General features: G+C 42.2%; 1 protein-coding gene across 3 annotated transcripts; it reads right to left on the bottom strand.

Annotated features, from left to right (window-relative positions):
• Window positions 1–120: 120 nt before the first annotated feature.
• On the bottom strand, window positions 121–15,111 carry LOC131667962 (uncharacterized). 3 transcript variants are annotated; one of them, XM_058941748.1, is made up of 10 exons: window positions 14,844–15,111; window positions 14,562–14,759; window positions 8,502–8,859; window positions 4,077–4,169; window positions 3,490–3,633; window positions 3,028–3,116; window positions 1,876–2,031; window positions 1,080–1,331; window positions 824–993; window positions 121–719 (listed from the first exon to the last, which is right to left on the bottom strand). In XM_058941748.1, the coding sequence occupies exons 3-9, from the start codon at window positions 8,809–8,811 to the stop codon at window positions 835–837; spliced, it is 1,203 nt and encodes a 400-aa protein (XP_058797731.1). In that variant the 5' UTR covers window positions 8,812–8,859; window positions 14,562–14,759; window positions 14,844–15,111; the 3' UTR covers window positions 121–719; window positions 824–834. The 3 variants fall into 3 exon arrangements, with proteins under 3 accessions (XP_058797731.1, XP_058797730.1, XP_058797729.1); XM_058941747.1 differs by lacking the exon at window positions 14,562–14,759; XM_058941746.1 differs by lacking the exon at window positions 14,562–14,759 and having other exon boundaries at window positions 14,858–15,111.
• Window positions 15,112–15,666: the final 555 nt, after the last annotated feature.

Genomic DNA, 15,666 nt, shown 5'->3' with positions numbered 1-15,666 from the left:
AATACTGTAAAAATTAATTCTCGCGATAGAACTAGATTTGGAAACACATCACATCTATTTTGGCTGCGCACGCAATGTTTGGTATAAAACAAATTATTCGCAATCGCATATTTAACGAGTTTTTTCGGTACTTTCAATTTAATATCATACTATCTTTTTTAAATTCTATATTGCAATTTAATCGAGCTTTATTGACGTGTGTACCTATAGTAGTTTGATATATGAGCTTCCCTTTTAATATAATTTTTTTTGTTAAATGGTCCTTTTTTTTTAAATCTTAAACATTCTTTTTACTGTCAATCGATAAGGTGTGCATGTCAAAAGAAGCGAGTTGAAATTTCAGTACAGTACGCTTTTCTTTTGACAGTTGAAGTCTCATAGTAGAGGAGGCACAGATCAAGTTTATCGTGTCAGACACGTCTCTCTTATCTAATTGTAATATCGACTTATTTGCGGATTATAATTTTTATTGTTGCTGTTTGTATTTGATGGAACGCAATAAATTTGACGCACGCGCGTTCTTTCGGAATAAATACACCTAGACGTAACGTTACTGATTGTCCAGTAATAAACTTTTCTCACAGGATTCGACCAAGTCGCAGTTTTTCATAGCTGGACTTTCCTTGGCATTATCGACGCAGGATTGTTCTTTGGTAGTGTCGCACTCGGGTTCGGATTCAACGTCACTGGAAGGGACGATTTGAACAAGTCTGGCGTACCTGCGTGTCAATGAAATGTTGATTAGATTTTCTTGCAGCGAAGTACGCTTGACACCCTCGGATTGAATCTCATGAATGAAGTAGCAGTTTGCAAATTAGTATACCTCACGGTGTATCAAACTGGCGTAGTCTTCCTTAATGAATTGGATCTCCAGCTACTGTTCCTCACGTTTTCTGGCAGGGGCGGCAGATTTTCGCCGAGGTCAAACGCCACAAAATCTTGCTGCATCCCCACCGGGTACTCGTCTTGCAGAACGTCCGCTATTGTGCTCACCTGCCATTCAAACGTTGCATTCGTTCAAATTCGAGATACGAAGTAAAAGCCCACGGACGACAATCAGAAGTATAGATAATCTTTACCGTCTCGGTGGTGAGGTCGTGGGTCATGCCGTGATGATGATAGTGATTGCACTCGTGAGCGGGCGGCAGGCAATCGTCGTAATTGAGCTGATGATGGTGATGGTGATGATGGTGATTGTGGTGGTAGTCGATGGCTGTGGGCTCGTGCTCGTAAAAGTACCTCTTCTGATGGCGCTCGCACAGGTGGAAGCCATTGTAAAGGTGGTTTGCCGGGGTACCGTGCACCCGGTAATTCTCCACGTACGAGTCGTGCTAGAGGATGCCCAATTGTACCATTTAAAATCGCTTTTTAACCGTTGATAAGAAAAGGGTCTTCGCTTTTTTTTCGGTGGGCTCATATCATATTAAAGTTTATTTTTATCCATAATAGATCGAAACGATCTTTACAGTATCATGAAGCTACTTTAATGCTCGATTAATTTTTTTTCCGGCAAACAAACAAAGATTAATAGCAACATCACTTATTATCATATTCCGAAAAAGAAGGAGAATAAATACATTTTGTTTAATAATTCGTAGAGAGCTTAAGCTATCGTTATCGAAGTGTTCCTCGAAGTGCACTGGAAATTCCCCGTATTTTTTAATCAGCGCATCCCCATTCGTAAATCCATAGACGGAAAGGCGCGCGAAGCGTAATCCTTTAATAACGCTAAAACAACAAGCTGAAAATTATCATCGCAGTGTGGGCTGCGCTAATTAAGGCCATCGCTCGGGGCAGCCCGACGTGAAAAGCCGCACACTTGCGAGAAGCTGGTAGATAGGCCGCGCGCTACGAGAGAAAGAGAGTAATGCTCACTGCGATGCACTTGCGCTTGGATCTCTCGCGGGTGAGCTCGCGTTGCTGCCACGTGATGTGCAGGAAGACGGCCGTGGTGCCGGCGAACTCGGTGGTGATGAAGCCACTGACGTACAGCAAAAACGAGTAGCCGTAACGGTAGACGAACGGCGGACCCTGCAATTGCATACCAGTCTTGTGTTTCTTTTTATTTTCCTCTCCTCCCCGCTGCTCATCCTCTTGCGCATCCCTTGCAATCTCTAGTCGAGTTATTGCCTTTTGTTGGCTATTCGATCTTTCTATTTCTCTTGTTTTTGCGCTTTCTGACTATGAGAAGCTTATTGAAAAGAACAACTCTTGTGCTTCAAAGCTCCAATTTGTTATTGAATAAGATTCATTGACAATGCACGCGAACCGTTCGCCAGCACTTTCAGAAGCGGAACGAAAATCAAATTAAATTTGCTCTGGTAAAGTCCACGAGGTTTTTAAGTTCTACGGATCTCATAAATATGCAATAATACCTTTATCGTCGCCATAAAACTTTAAGGCCGCGCTAGCTGGAAACCTTTATGAGAGAAAAAATCCGTACGTCATCGTTAGGGTATCTATTATCGTCAAGGCATGATTAGACTTGCAAGGCCGATTATAAAAGAAAGTCACGATCGATAACATCACTTATTATTATATCGTGGTCTTTGTGCACTTAGAAATGATTACACGCAGGAAACTATGCCGGTGTGAAAGTGAAGCGCAGTAATAAACAGCTTTAATCGAAATCTCCGCGCTTGTAGCTAAATATAATTTTTAGTATTGTTTACTTGTGATAAATCTATGTGAACGCCAAAAGCGTATATTAGTCTTGGGCAGCTATCGTTTATCATAAAACTTGGCTGCTCCGATAGCAGCAGGAAGTGAAGCGATAAAGCACAGCCGCGCGCGAGAATCGGGCGAATTCCAGGGATGACGATAAATGCTTATATTTATCCCGGCACTGTATATAGACGAGTCGTTTACGAGTCGCCATACGCGCGCGCATTTTAATGATTGACGAGGAGACATGTTCTAGCGCTCGCATCTTGCCCGTTATACCCAGGGTGCCAACTAATTATACCGCGAGCCGGCGATTCGATTAATATTCTTCTCGTTCCGCTGATTCTGTTCTGCCGCACTCACCTGAAAGGACGATCGTGGCCGCAATTTACTGCCCACCTCGGCTTTGAACACGGAAATGTACATGACCATGCCGACCAGCATCAGGAGACCTGCACATCAGAGAATATATGAGACTTGTTTTTCATTGGACGCGCTCGCTCGCTCGGATTTCATTCCTCGTATACCCCTTTTATCTCAAGCAACGCTATTGGAAAAGTTCATTTTACTTTAAAGCTCAATAATAGCTTATCTACTAGCACTTTTCATTGAACAATAAAAAATGTAGCTTTGTCACGCTTCGATATTTGTTCTGTGACATTCAAATCAACTTATTGCATTCGATCTATTTGAAATAAATCTAGCAAGCTCGGTCGCGAGTGCAACGATCCGACGTTTCGGCTGATCAATGATAGTCTTTACTACTGAAACGGCACGATCGACCGTATCTTGGCGCATTAAGACAAGCCCGTTAAAAATACTTACCCGAGACGATAAGAATGATACCAGCGGCGAAGACGCACAAACTCGGCCTGGGCCTGATGAGTAATCCCGCGAAATACGAGACCTCAGCGGCGACCAGTAGCGCAGTGGCGCTGATAAAGAAGACGGCCGACTTTGTGACTGCATCTGCAGAACAAAAGAATTTGCATGTAAAACGCGCGAGAAAGCATAAAGGCAGACAAGCTACGCAGTGAAAAAAAAAGAAAAGAGTGCGTTCTTTGTGCCCTGGCAATATAAACGAGGCATAAAGCTTGATTTTTCAATGGTACAATGCAGTCGTCTCTTTGAAAAATATTGCGATCGCGTATGTAGGGAGGAGGGAGCATCGCTCGACGGCAACGATATTGCTTCAGTCAAAGGTTCACGAACTTACTCCTAAATCTTGACGACGTTCCTTTAACTCGTATTCACTACCGAGTATGGTAGGATGAATGGAAATCAAATCAAGATCTTCGTATTGACGCGACATATTTAAATAAAACTCAGTCGTACGCACGATATCGGGACGCAATCTACTTTAAAAAGTCCGCGCATAATAATCTACAGATCTAAAGTTAAAATGCACTTACAGGGCATAGCCATGGTCGAATCACTGGGGTCCGGGCTGTACTCTTCTTTGGGGAAGTAATCGATAGTTGAGCACTCGTATTCCGCACTCGAGCCTGCAACTCACACACGAGTACACGTACACATATAGACAAGCAGGTGATTCTCCCTCTGTGAACTTTTGCCAACTCGCTTCGGTGTATCTATCTCGCGTACGCTCTTGGTTTGCGAGCGGCTACCGTACAAGACAAGAATGCAATTCCGCGTTGGTAACTGTTTTCGTTTTAGTTAGTTTCTCGTCGCGCCTAGACGTACATATTTCTCCGATGCTCTTTCGCCGCTTTCGACAACCCTCGGCGCTCACATTAATTCACTCTTTAACTGTCGCCGAGTTTATGTAGAAACGAGGTCACAAGATCATTGCTTTGAGAAACAGAAATATATATGTAGAGAGATTTTTACTTTGTTAATGCCGGCGTAGTTCATTTTGCAACTCAAAATATTTGCCATTACTGTTCAAATAAATCCCGAACATCATGATAAATATTATACTACACTCAGGATTTTCTCTCAATTGGAAGCGTCCAGTGAAACTTGTTGCTGTATAGCCTTCTACTACATTTGTCGATGCTTTAATTAGTAGTGCATTATTCATCATAACGGGAATGATGTATATACCAAATATGCATCCAACCAGCCGTTTCCATTAATTATCTGTATCATTGAATTCGCTTCAATAGATCACTAGTTCAATATTGGTATTCTATCGATAGTCAATTTGCACTCTGGGAATGCATTATTATTTATCGCTATTTATTATATTAAATTTCCCGTGTAAGAATTGGCATGACTGCAAAAACGGCCCAATACTGTTGGAGCACTGGCAACCGAACCTAGTTTTGTCAAGCACTGGACCGGCTTTGAGCCAACATTGAATTGATAAGAATGGTCCGAGCACCGGCAGCCAATACTGTACCAATAATCTATTTTTGAACGATTTTAATATTTTTTGTTTTCCGGCGCTGGCCCAATACTAATCGTTAATCATGATGCGTATGTTTATAAAGAATATTAATAATAACATTTTAACCTAAAATATATAATAAGTATCGTGTTTTCCGAGTAGCTTTCATTATACCACGCAATGCTGAACAGTTATTCGTATCTCAAAAAATCAAAATCCTTGAAAAGGAAAATTCTCTGTTAATCGTCGAGCAGCAGCTGTAGCGACAATGGCAATATTTTTATAAAAAAACTTGATGCGCTTGACTTATCCTAAAAACGTAATGATCGATGCTCGAGGTAAATTTTATAAGATAATTGACATTTTTTATCTATGTGTTTACTTTAATTAGGTTGAGTGCACATACTATTGTTCGTTAAGTTTGACCTCTTAGTATTAACATAAATGTTGTATAAATATTGTTGTTACCTAATTTGTTACTCGTCATACTTATCTTGAAAATGTTAGCAATTAAATTTTAAATAAATAGTTACATGAGTATGTAGTATGTAAAATAATTCAATAATAAATAAAGAAAACGTTGACGCTAAAAAATGCGTTCATATTTATTAGCTTGATAGTGTGCTTGTCCGACAATGACAACAAATATTGCGTTACCAGTACCGAGCCATGGTCAATGCGTCGGCAATGGCTCACTACTGAAAATATAACCTTGGCCCATTCTTATCATTTCGTTACCCGGATGACGTTGGACCAGCACTGGCGGCCTGTACCGGCAGTCTTGGTTAACGTTGCTGTGCCAATGTTGGGCCGTTTTGACTTTCTTACACGGGAATTAATGTACTGAAATTTCGCGCCGGCTACAAGGCTTAATTTATCGTAGTACTTAACACAAGCAAAACCAATTCGTTATATAGAAGAATTTTGAGCATTGCATAGCACGACAAAGTAAATTCGTGGACATGTAACGCATCTCAATTGTCTATAGGTTCAAAGGCCAACAGCCGAAAGCTTTTATCAAAAAGAATATCGAAACAATATCGCGACGCGCTGGAAAAAAAAGAGAGGGAATGAATGTTTTGAACGATTTATGGCCAGTCGAAGCGTACAATTAAACGTGTAACATAGCGTTGCAACAGCTTGTGTAACAATCGAGTTGTCAAGTTTTCTCGTGACGAGAATAGTTGCGCGAGAGGATCCGGGCGAAAGACAAGCTTTTTCGCAAAAAGCAGCACCGGCGGTAGTGACGGGAAAGATGCAGCAAACTCCCTTAACGGCCGTAAGGCCAATAAAACTCTTGCCAGGCCTTGCTTGCTCGCGCTCTTCCTGCGTTCGGGTGGCGTAAACTTTTGAGGTCGGCACACTTGGAAGCTCTCCCACGCGCGCAAAGTCTGTAGCTTTCGTTGCTGGCCGCTGGCTCTGCTAGCTCGCAAGAAATTGAGGACGAGCAATTCTAGGATCGGGAATTAGTTGAACGTCCGCTCAAAGGGCTTTCGCTCAACCCTCCCCCCTCCCACACACACATATACACTCCCACTACGCCCCAAATGTTTTACTTTGACTTGAATGCTCATTATATTATATCAGTAGCGCGAGTTTGGAGCGTGTGTGCACGTATATAGTTAAGGGGTCGTTGATCGAGGGCTGAATTTATAGCAACGGTTAATTATAATTTGCCCACGCTTTTCACGTATCCCACACGTGTCTTACAACTTATCAATAGATGTTAGGCTGCTTATTTTATAATCGATCAAAGTAATATAAAGTAATATAAATTACAATGCAAAAGTTGCTTTCTCAATTTCGTTTTGGCGAAGAAATGCCACTCGTTGAGCATTTGTATTCCGAGTGATGGCAAAGAAGTTTTATAATAGGATTGTAGCCTCATTCAGGACGAATGTTTGCTTTTCAAAACATTATTACGTCGAGAGAGAGAGAGAGAGAGAGAGAGAATCAGACAGGTAGAAAGCTTGAAGACTCAGCCAGAGGATTTCACGATTTAAAGAAAACTTTCGTTTCTTCGGCTTATTCTTCATACATCTTTTGAATAAAAATCCAGATATTTGGCTTTTTAATAATAAAAAAAGCGTTTCGCAATCATTTTCGCGCGACGAGCGGGTGCATTGAAAATTTGAATAATCAAAAGCCGATTTCCGAAACGTCAAAGTGCCCAGCATTAAGCTGAAAAAAAGGGAAAGTGGAAGAAGGCCCTCGAGAAAAAAGAAGAAAGAAAATGATAGGTCGAAGGAATATCGAGGAAAGGAGGAGGGGAAGAGGGAGACCGTAGTAAAAGAAACGAGGAGTCGAAGATTGGCGAGCGTGGAATAGTCATATCCGGGCGGAAGCAGTGGAGCGCGCTCGCGACGGAAGCTCCTCCGACCCTTCGAGCACTGCGCGCCGCCCCGTCGATTTTCCCCGTTGAAAGTCGCTGCGCGCTGCTACTGATTGCGATTCCGAAGCGCAAGAGCGAATTTATGCTTTTTTCCCTCTTCGTCGACTCCTTTGCCCTCTCTACCTTTCGCATAATTCCATTTACGATTAATCGGCGCGACGACGCTTTTTTCATGTAATTTTTCGAAAACCCGGGATGGCTATACGCAGACGTATCCTTTTTTTAATGCTTTCCTGCTGCTTGCTGAGTTGTAAAATATTCAATACACCTATTTTCCACTCGAGAGAGCAAAATCTTGAACGCAATATTTATCCAGATGGGTTCATCCGGCTTTTAGTACGTCGCGAGTCCGCGAAAAAGCACAGCTAAACCGTAGTCATTTTCTCATGCGTGTAGATTTTGGTTTCGATTTATTTTTGAAATTGTGGGTTACATATCGTTGGCTGTGACAAGCGTCTGATGTGAATTCCATCAAAGCCTTTCGGATGGCGTAAAGAGCTGTGTTCGAAATTAATAATTGAGTTATGAGTTATGAAATATAATCGTTGCACGTTTCAGCCACGCGTTTACATAACGCGTCGAATCCGCTTGCAGCTCGTATCGCCAGTTGCAGAGCGTTACCGAATTTTCGAGCTTTATTATGGTTTAGAATTTCTCGCGGTCAAAATAGTTCTGACGCATTAACAATTACGTTTCGAACTTTGCAGTAATTTGCAGCGTGTGTTGCGCATCACTGTTTCCCAAGTTGTCGATTTTAATTCAATTACGTTAGCTTTCGAGATTTCATAATAATTAATAACATTTAATTTTATAATTATTTGAAACTTCAAGCAATAATGAATCTATTATTCAATTAACACTATATGGAGGTGGAGTTGTTTATAGTTATTCCCGGAGTGATTTACGGCAGCGAAATATATTATCGTATTTCAGCATGGATTCAACATTGTTAAATTTTTTCGTAATTTGTGAATCTAGTCCCTCCATAAATCATTCGCAATCGCAAAATATCCAAGCAAGTACATTGACAGAAACTTAAACAAAAAAGAAAGAAACACCGTCGTTAATCACTTGTAGTTTCGGAAAACTCACCAGTAGCCATACAAACTCGCCAAAGTCCACTGTAAGTGAATTTGACGTTGGTAGCATTGTCATGCTGTTGTTGCTGTTGTTGTTGTCGAGTGGTGAGTCTTTCCTCGGTTAGCAGCCATTGGTTGGTGGACACGGCCACTGCGACGATGGCAAGAGAAACGAGACCCGATAGCGTGGCAGCAGTCCCGATGCAACTTACGCTTGAACCTTCCCCACCGTTACCGTTGCCGCTCGACTCACTGGCTGAGCTATCTTCGCTGCGACCGCTCTCCGAATAACAGCATAACCAGTAGCAGCATAGTCGAGACATCCTAACGGATAGTTGCCCACAGGATGGTAATTAGTCGAAGAGTTTCGGCTGTGACAGATGAAAAAACATTGATGAAATTTTCCGCTTGCAAAATAACAAAAATGATCATATTTCGTGAAAAGTAAATTGAATTGAAACGAAAAAAATGGCTTCAAACGTTGACGAGAGGAGCTTTTCATCTTTTCTGAAAATGAATTGAATGAGAGATTCGATGTAATATCATTTAATCTTCGCTATCTCAAAGACCTGGACTCTGTGCCAGGCGAGGATTGAAAACATAAATATAAGTATATCCCATGTACTAAGAAAAATGGATAAGAGCCACGTTAACATTATAGTAGCATAAAAATATTCATGATTTCCATATATAACATGTGCGAGGCTTTCACATATAACATGTTTTTTTAAAGTAAAAGTCCCATCGACATCGTGTTCGGTATAATTATTTAGATTAAAAATTCCCTACTTTTCGTTTTACCTGCTCTAAATAATTATACTAATATAATTGCCAAAAGTTAGTATTTCTGTCGAGTCTGTTACCGTCAAATATAAGCGGTTTAAGAGATCTAAATATTTCTTAGTCACCGAATCTTTCCACGTTCTTCCGAGAGAGAAAGAAAGCTCCAACACTTACTCTCCCGTTTTCCATCAAAGTCCACGCTCAAATATTCCTTCTCTTCCTCTTTTGTGAAGCTTCAATAGGATAATGAAAAAAAAAAAAAAATGAAGAAAGCTGCGCAAATCGAGACAAAAGCGAAAGTCACTTTTTTATCCTTTATAATTTTTTTCCTTCTCTTCAGTTCGATAACATAGAAATGCCGTGTTTCATCCTATTGAAGGATTGGATTTTCTCGGCGATATAATCGCACCAACGAATTGAAAAAAAAAAAAAAGTCGCCAGTATCCTTTTCCACGGCGTAACTTCTATTACCGTAATCCGCGCGCGCAATTCGGATCCAGTTTGTCCAGCCGACGACTGCCATTTTCCCACTTTCATATCTGGTCGCCTCTTGGACATCCAATTTGCTGCTGGGCAGCACTAAGAGGCTCGTAAATACGAACGAGCATTATTCAACGACGCTGTGGGGCGGAAAGTTTATCATTAACTTTTTTTCATTAAAGATTATAATATGCGCGGTTGTTAATTAAAAGAGAGCTCGACGGCGATCGAGTTTAGCCCGATGCAAAATACGATTTATCTTTTTAATTTTTCTTTCGCCGCGTTTCATTGTCAAACTTCTGATCGAGTTGATGGATAGAACGCGCTTTCAGGAAGCTTTCAACGCTTGACCAGAAGACTTGAGTACATACGTGTAGGTTGAGCAAACGTCAGTTATATAACACCACTTACAAACTATTCGCGATGTCCAACACTGCGAATGCTTTACGAAGTTTACCGTATAAGGAAGCCTTCGGACTATGCAGCTAACTGATTGCATTGACGCTCAAACTATGCCGAATAAAGTGAGATCCGTTATCCATCTTATATCACATAATCGACTTCTATTATCCGAGTCAATTTAAAGTACTCCGTGACAAGTGCACGTGTTGCGCAGATATGTCGGGAGCTTACTCAAGATATACTACAGAAAGTTGAAACGATACGTGGTCTCGAGCGATTTTAATTAGAGGCTGTGCGTGCAGTCGTAAAACCTTAGCGGCTTTGGTAAGGCAGAGCGTAGTCCCGGCAATATTACAAAGATACCTAGGATTCTGCATATTCTCCGCATGGTTCCGTTCACGACGGGTGCGTTGTAATTGATTTTCACCATTTACGCCTCCCGTTGATCTTTTTCGAATGGAGCTACGAGGATTTATCCGCACGGGGGCTGAGCCTCGCGTTGTAACGCGGCTCGCTCAGCCAACTGAATAGAGCAATTAATATGCAACAATAGATGGAAGCGGCTCGTTGAAAGTGCTACTTCAATCAGTTAGTCTCGGGCAGAGCACTTTGGGCTAACCGAGTGTCGCGGTGCTTACCTACACATGAGCGGCCGTGAATACGTACGTGCGCGCACACACGCAACCTCTCTCTCCCTCTCTCAAAACGTCGGAAATCAATGGGACAAAAGCTTCTGCCTCGGCAACCCACTGGGAGATGTAGAATAAAGGACTGAATTAAAGCACTACACTGTGCAATGTGCCTGCATCGCGAAGTCGCATCATTATACGCGTGTTTGTGTGCCCGTGAGCAAGCTGTTTGTTAGGTTTTCATTTGCACACACGAAAGAAACGAGAACTTTGGCGAGAAAGAGAGAGAGGAAAAAAGGGAAGCGAGCGCCGCTTGCGCCTATGCTGTCGGTGATAACAAAAAGGAAATCGAAATTGCACGGAGCTGGAGGTAACGCCAAGAGGTGATAGCGCGACGAGGACTTGGTATATATAAACCATATCGCGGCGGTAGTCTAATAAAAGCTTATGTCCGCTGATTACGTGCGCGCGACAAGCTGTACGTAAGTGGAAGGCGAGAGAACGCATGCTAAGTAAACGAAAGAGAGAAAAAAAGCATCGTGCCCTTGAGATATTATCGAGAGAGAGAGAGAGAGAGAGAGAGAGAGAGGGCACGCGAGAGGGGAGAAGTAGCTCATATGACACGGAAAATATTGTTTGCGAGAGATTCAGCGACCTACTTGATATGTTACAGCTCGTCGAAGGTTGCGCACTGAGCTTTTTTGTTGTATGTCGTCTTTACCCGTCTTACTCGCGCGAATGCAAGGCTGAAGCTTGTATATTTTTTTCGAACTTGCAGATTAGAAAATACAATGCTCAGTTTGTCTTACTTCTCTCTCTCTCTCTCTCTTTCTCTCTCTCCCTGTTTATTAATTTTGAAGCTAAAATCATTCTTAAGCGGATAAGATGGGACGTGCATAGAAAAATAAACTGTATAAATTTGCTTACGCATTTAAATAGCTAATTTTTAGTTTTTTGCTCTCTCTCCGTCTGTGAAATAATTTTTACATAAACGAAAATACAGAGTATGCTTCGTCGAAAACCAAGTGCATTTTTAAAACCTCTCAAGCGAATCGTTTATCCTGTAAGAGAGAGCTCAATTAAGTATTCACTGCTTAAGTTAGGGTTACAGATTGAGTTTTATTATAAAACGAGTCTTTTATTCTGGAAACCGTCGAATCGCCAAGAAATTGTCTGTTCAGTACAAATTTCTCTTGGAGTGGTTTAATTGCTTGTAAAACGTATTGCGCCATTTCTCAAGAAATTTTATTGAAGAAAAGAAAAAATATTTGACGAGCTCTTTCAATAAAGATAAAAGTGCTTTAAAGTCCTTCAATTCCCATTAATTTTCTTGAGCATTATTTTGCTACTTCTATAGAATGAAAACTCGATGCACTTGTTTTCACGAAATTAACATTTCGCATCAAAGTTTGTTAGCAGTTATAAGCAATGTAACGAAGATTCAAATTAAAGTGTGCGCCGCTCTCGCTTAGCACTGAAATAATGCTGAAGACGAATCGTTGTCTGAACTGCAAAAGATCCGCGCGACGAGGTAACAAGACAACTATATATAGAGCTCAGTGCATTCGCAGCCCCATTACTAGGCAGAGAGCGCGCAACTATAATTGCAAACGATGTCTCCGCTTTGGAAACTCTCTTCTCCATTCGCCGAGAATGTCGTTTATTTGCCAAGGCAGAGGGGCAGGGGGTAGCAAAAATTTATGTGGCCGAGCTCGGCCTAAGAGATATCTGCCGCTCGTTCGAGCCCGCGAGTGCAAACTCGCCCGCAAGAGAGAGGAGGAAAAATAATTCACGCCCGTTAAGCTCGCCTCGAGTTGGGCGTTTTGTTGTGGCTTGGGATATTCCGTGCAGGCTCTCCAACTGCTCGAGGGGGCTGCAAAGCCGAGCGTTAACGATCTATGAATCTCGCTAGCATCGCTATTTCAATTGATCGTTGTCTTCCTCGCGCCACACTTACCGGCCTAATGAATTCATTCTCGACGTATCGACTCCTCGTGAAGCTGCTTTGAAAAGCAAAGCAAACACTCGAATATCAATGACTGTGTCTTCTGTCTTCCTAAATCGTTTTACTTTCCCCGTAACGTCTTTTACGACAAGTGAATAAACTTAAATTGCAAAGATTATTTAGAGACTGGATAGGATGTTGCATCGTAAAAGTAGCTACACTCAATTTGCCGTTATAGAGCTGGAATAAATGAAGTTAAGTGAGCGCCGTCCTTTGAGCTGCATATACTGGAAGCTCTTTGTCCTATAACTTTTAATCAGGCGAGAGTACAAATTTCGCCTAACATGAAGTAGACCGTCTATTTATTCCGAGCTGATTCGTCAATTTAAAGTGCCTGCTACTGATGAAGACGTACGGTCGTTCGTTGTCACTACTACCAAAGTTATACCAACGCGCATAATGCTACAGCCAGAAAAAACTTTTAATTCGTTAGGAAACACCTATATATCACCTAGTCGAAACAGCCATAAAAACTTTCAACTTGATCGACGTAAAAAAGGAAAACTGTTAGGCGGCGAATAAAACTGTTCGTTAAAAAGAATCAATGCCATTGTTTCTTTTGCTCGTGTTTCTCGTCAACTCATGTGAATTGACGGCGAAAAGAAAATGTTCGATTTTTTTTAGTTCCGAGGTACCGTGTGATGAACTTTCGCTGTAAAACCCGATAAGTTTTTCAAACTCCTGTTAGGGGAAGGGGGTGGCTCAAGTGCACTTCTTCGTCTTGAACTTTTGAGCTGTTACTGCTTCAACTTTTGATCCGGCGATTTTTAATTGAGCTAGAAAGATGATTATCACTATAAAATACGCATTACTCGCGAGAAATATTACCCGTAATCGACCGGATTTTCATTTCCATAAAGAAGAGATGGCCTGTGAGGACGTTATCGAACCGAATGGTGTTGTTCGTTGGCGCGAACCGCTGCTCATGATTTCGCAACATTTCTCTGAAGCGAACTCAATTAGCATCCCGTCAATGTTTCACGACAACTCGCAAGCCATTGCAGGCGCAGTTACAAATAAGTAACAGGCATTTAGATAATTTTGATTCATCTAAAAAGTTTCTCTTTCGGCCGGCCTCAATGCCGAGCCAACGAGATTAAAAAGAAAAAAAAATGAAAAGAAAAAGAACAAACGCGCGAGCTCATTCAGCTCAAAGTGTTGGTGAAGCGCGAGCGTTACAGGCGAAAAAAAAGAGGCTCGCTTATATAACACGTCAACCCTTTCTATCTCGCCATAATAGCGAGCGTTTTTACGCGTTGTTTGAAGTTCTCGCACAAAAGCGCGCCGCGAACTGTCGGAGCACGCCCACTCAAATGCTACGGGAGTTGCTTATCGCAACGCACGTCAAATTTCGCTTCTTTCCGCTGCGTTAATTATCGCTGCAGCGGCTGTAATTGACAGCTACAACTACAAGGCAATTTTTGTAAGAGAGGGATCAGCCAGCTGGGCTCGCATAATTACACTTGTAATTAAAGGTCTCTCCTTGAGACGTGAATTATTACGAACCATTTTAGGGGGAAAAAAATGCATTTTCCTTGGCGTTCCCGCTAAATTCGCTTCTTGCAAGTGCACGCTGCCAGTTGACGAATTGAATTCGCGTTCGAAAATGTTCAGGAATTCATAATCATTCGAAATAATGAAACTCGTTAAAAAGAGCTTTACAGTCTGTAAATAACGAACCTGGGAAAATCGATTATTACATTGGCTATTGTTTTCTATTTGTTTCCTTTACAATTAAATATTTTATTTGAATATTGCGTTGATAAGCACGTACGTCCAATAGGTATCAATGACGATGCGAGATCACGTTTCAGATTTTAACCTCTTCCATCCCTTATTTCAAATCAACAAATTAAACAGACAGGATTCATGTATAACGCGAACTCCACCGAAGCTTTTATCTATACACCATTCCAGATCGAGTAATTGATAGCCCAATTGATTTACGGAACGTGAACGATCGGTAATTTACCTGGATGAAAGAGGAGAAAAGTTCAATAATCTGTTTGTCGATTGCAGAGTTCACGAGGATTAAAAACTAAAAGGAAGTCAGTACCGGCACGTAAATACCTGCTGGCGTTTAGAAAATGCTGTCACGTGCTTGTTCACACGTCGGGATCGCAAGGCGAATCGGATCGGAGGATAAACGCCGCAGTAGCTCGCACATGGTGCTTTCATTGGCCAGCCGGTTCCCCGTTTTTTCAGTCGCACTCAATGCATCGTCGAGCCCGCGAGCGCAAGACGCGACGACGCGCTGTCGAAACACGCGCGCGCCTTCAAGCAAGTACCTGTACGCCGCCGGAGCGCGCGCGATGCAAGCGATACGAGCGACGCGGCAGAACTGACTGCTGGTCGACGCCCGACGCGCGCCACAGCATAGTTTCGCCACCACCACCCCGTCACTACCGCTGACGCGCCCGCCGCGCAACCCTTGCGCAACGCCTTATCCAAATGCGTTTCGATTATCCGCGACTGAGTGGCTTTATATCGCTTCTTTCGCTCGCGCGGACCGACGAAGGGAAACGAACGAACAAAGTTGAGACCGATTGAAGCTGCTTAGCAAATTCCGAGGGGATAACGAGCTGCCACTCGGTGCTGAGATTTCGATGTACTCAACTCTCTTCCCTTTTTTCCCCTCTTGAAATTTGCCACGGAGGGCTAATTGGCGACGACCGCATTTTCAGGGCGGGCCGCCTGCTTTATTTTTCTCGTTGACGAGCGACTTCGGCTGCTGCTTGGAGAGCTGCGCGATTCGATTCGTAAAATGCGCTTAGCGTTCGAACACAGCAGGGATAAACCGCTATGCGAGATTCACTAAAAATGCTCGAGTGTCCAGCTTACGTTATTGATATTTTAATGATGAATCGTCACAATTATCT

Source organism: Phymastichus coffea, unplaced genomic scaffold (assembly GCF_024137745.1).
Source record: "Phymastichus coffea isolate CEN01 unplaced genomic scaffold, Cenicafe_Pcof_1.1 PCOF00072, whole genome shotgun sequence".
NCBI classification, from domain to species: domain Eukaryota; kingdom Metazoa; phylum Arthropoda; class Insecta; order Hymenoptera; family Eulophidae; genus Phymastichus; species Phymastichus coffea.
The sequence above is the reverse complement of the archived record's forward strand: the minus strand, read 5'-3'. Positions and strand labels throughout refer to the sequence as shown.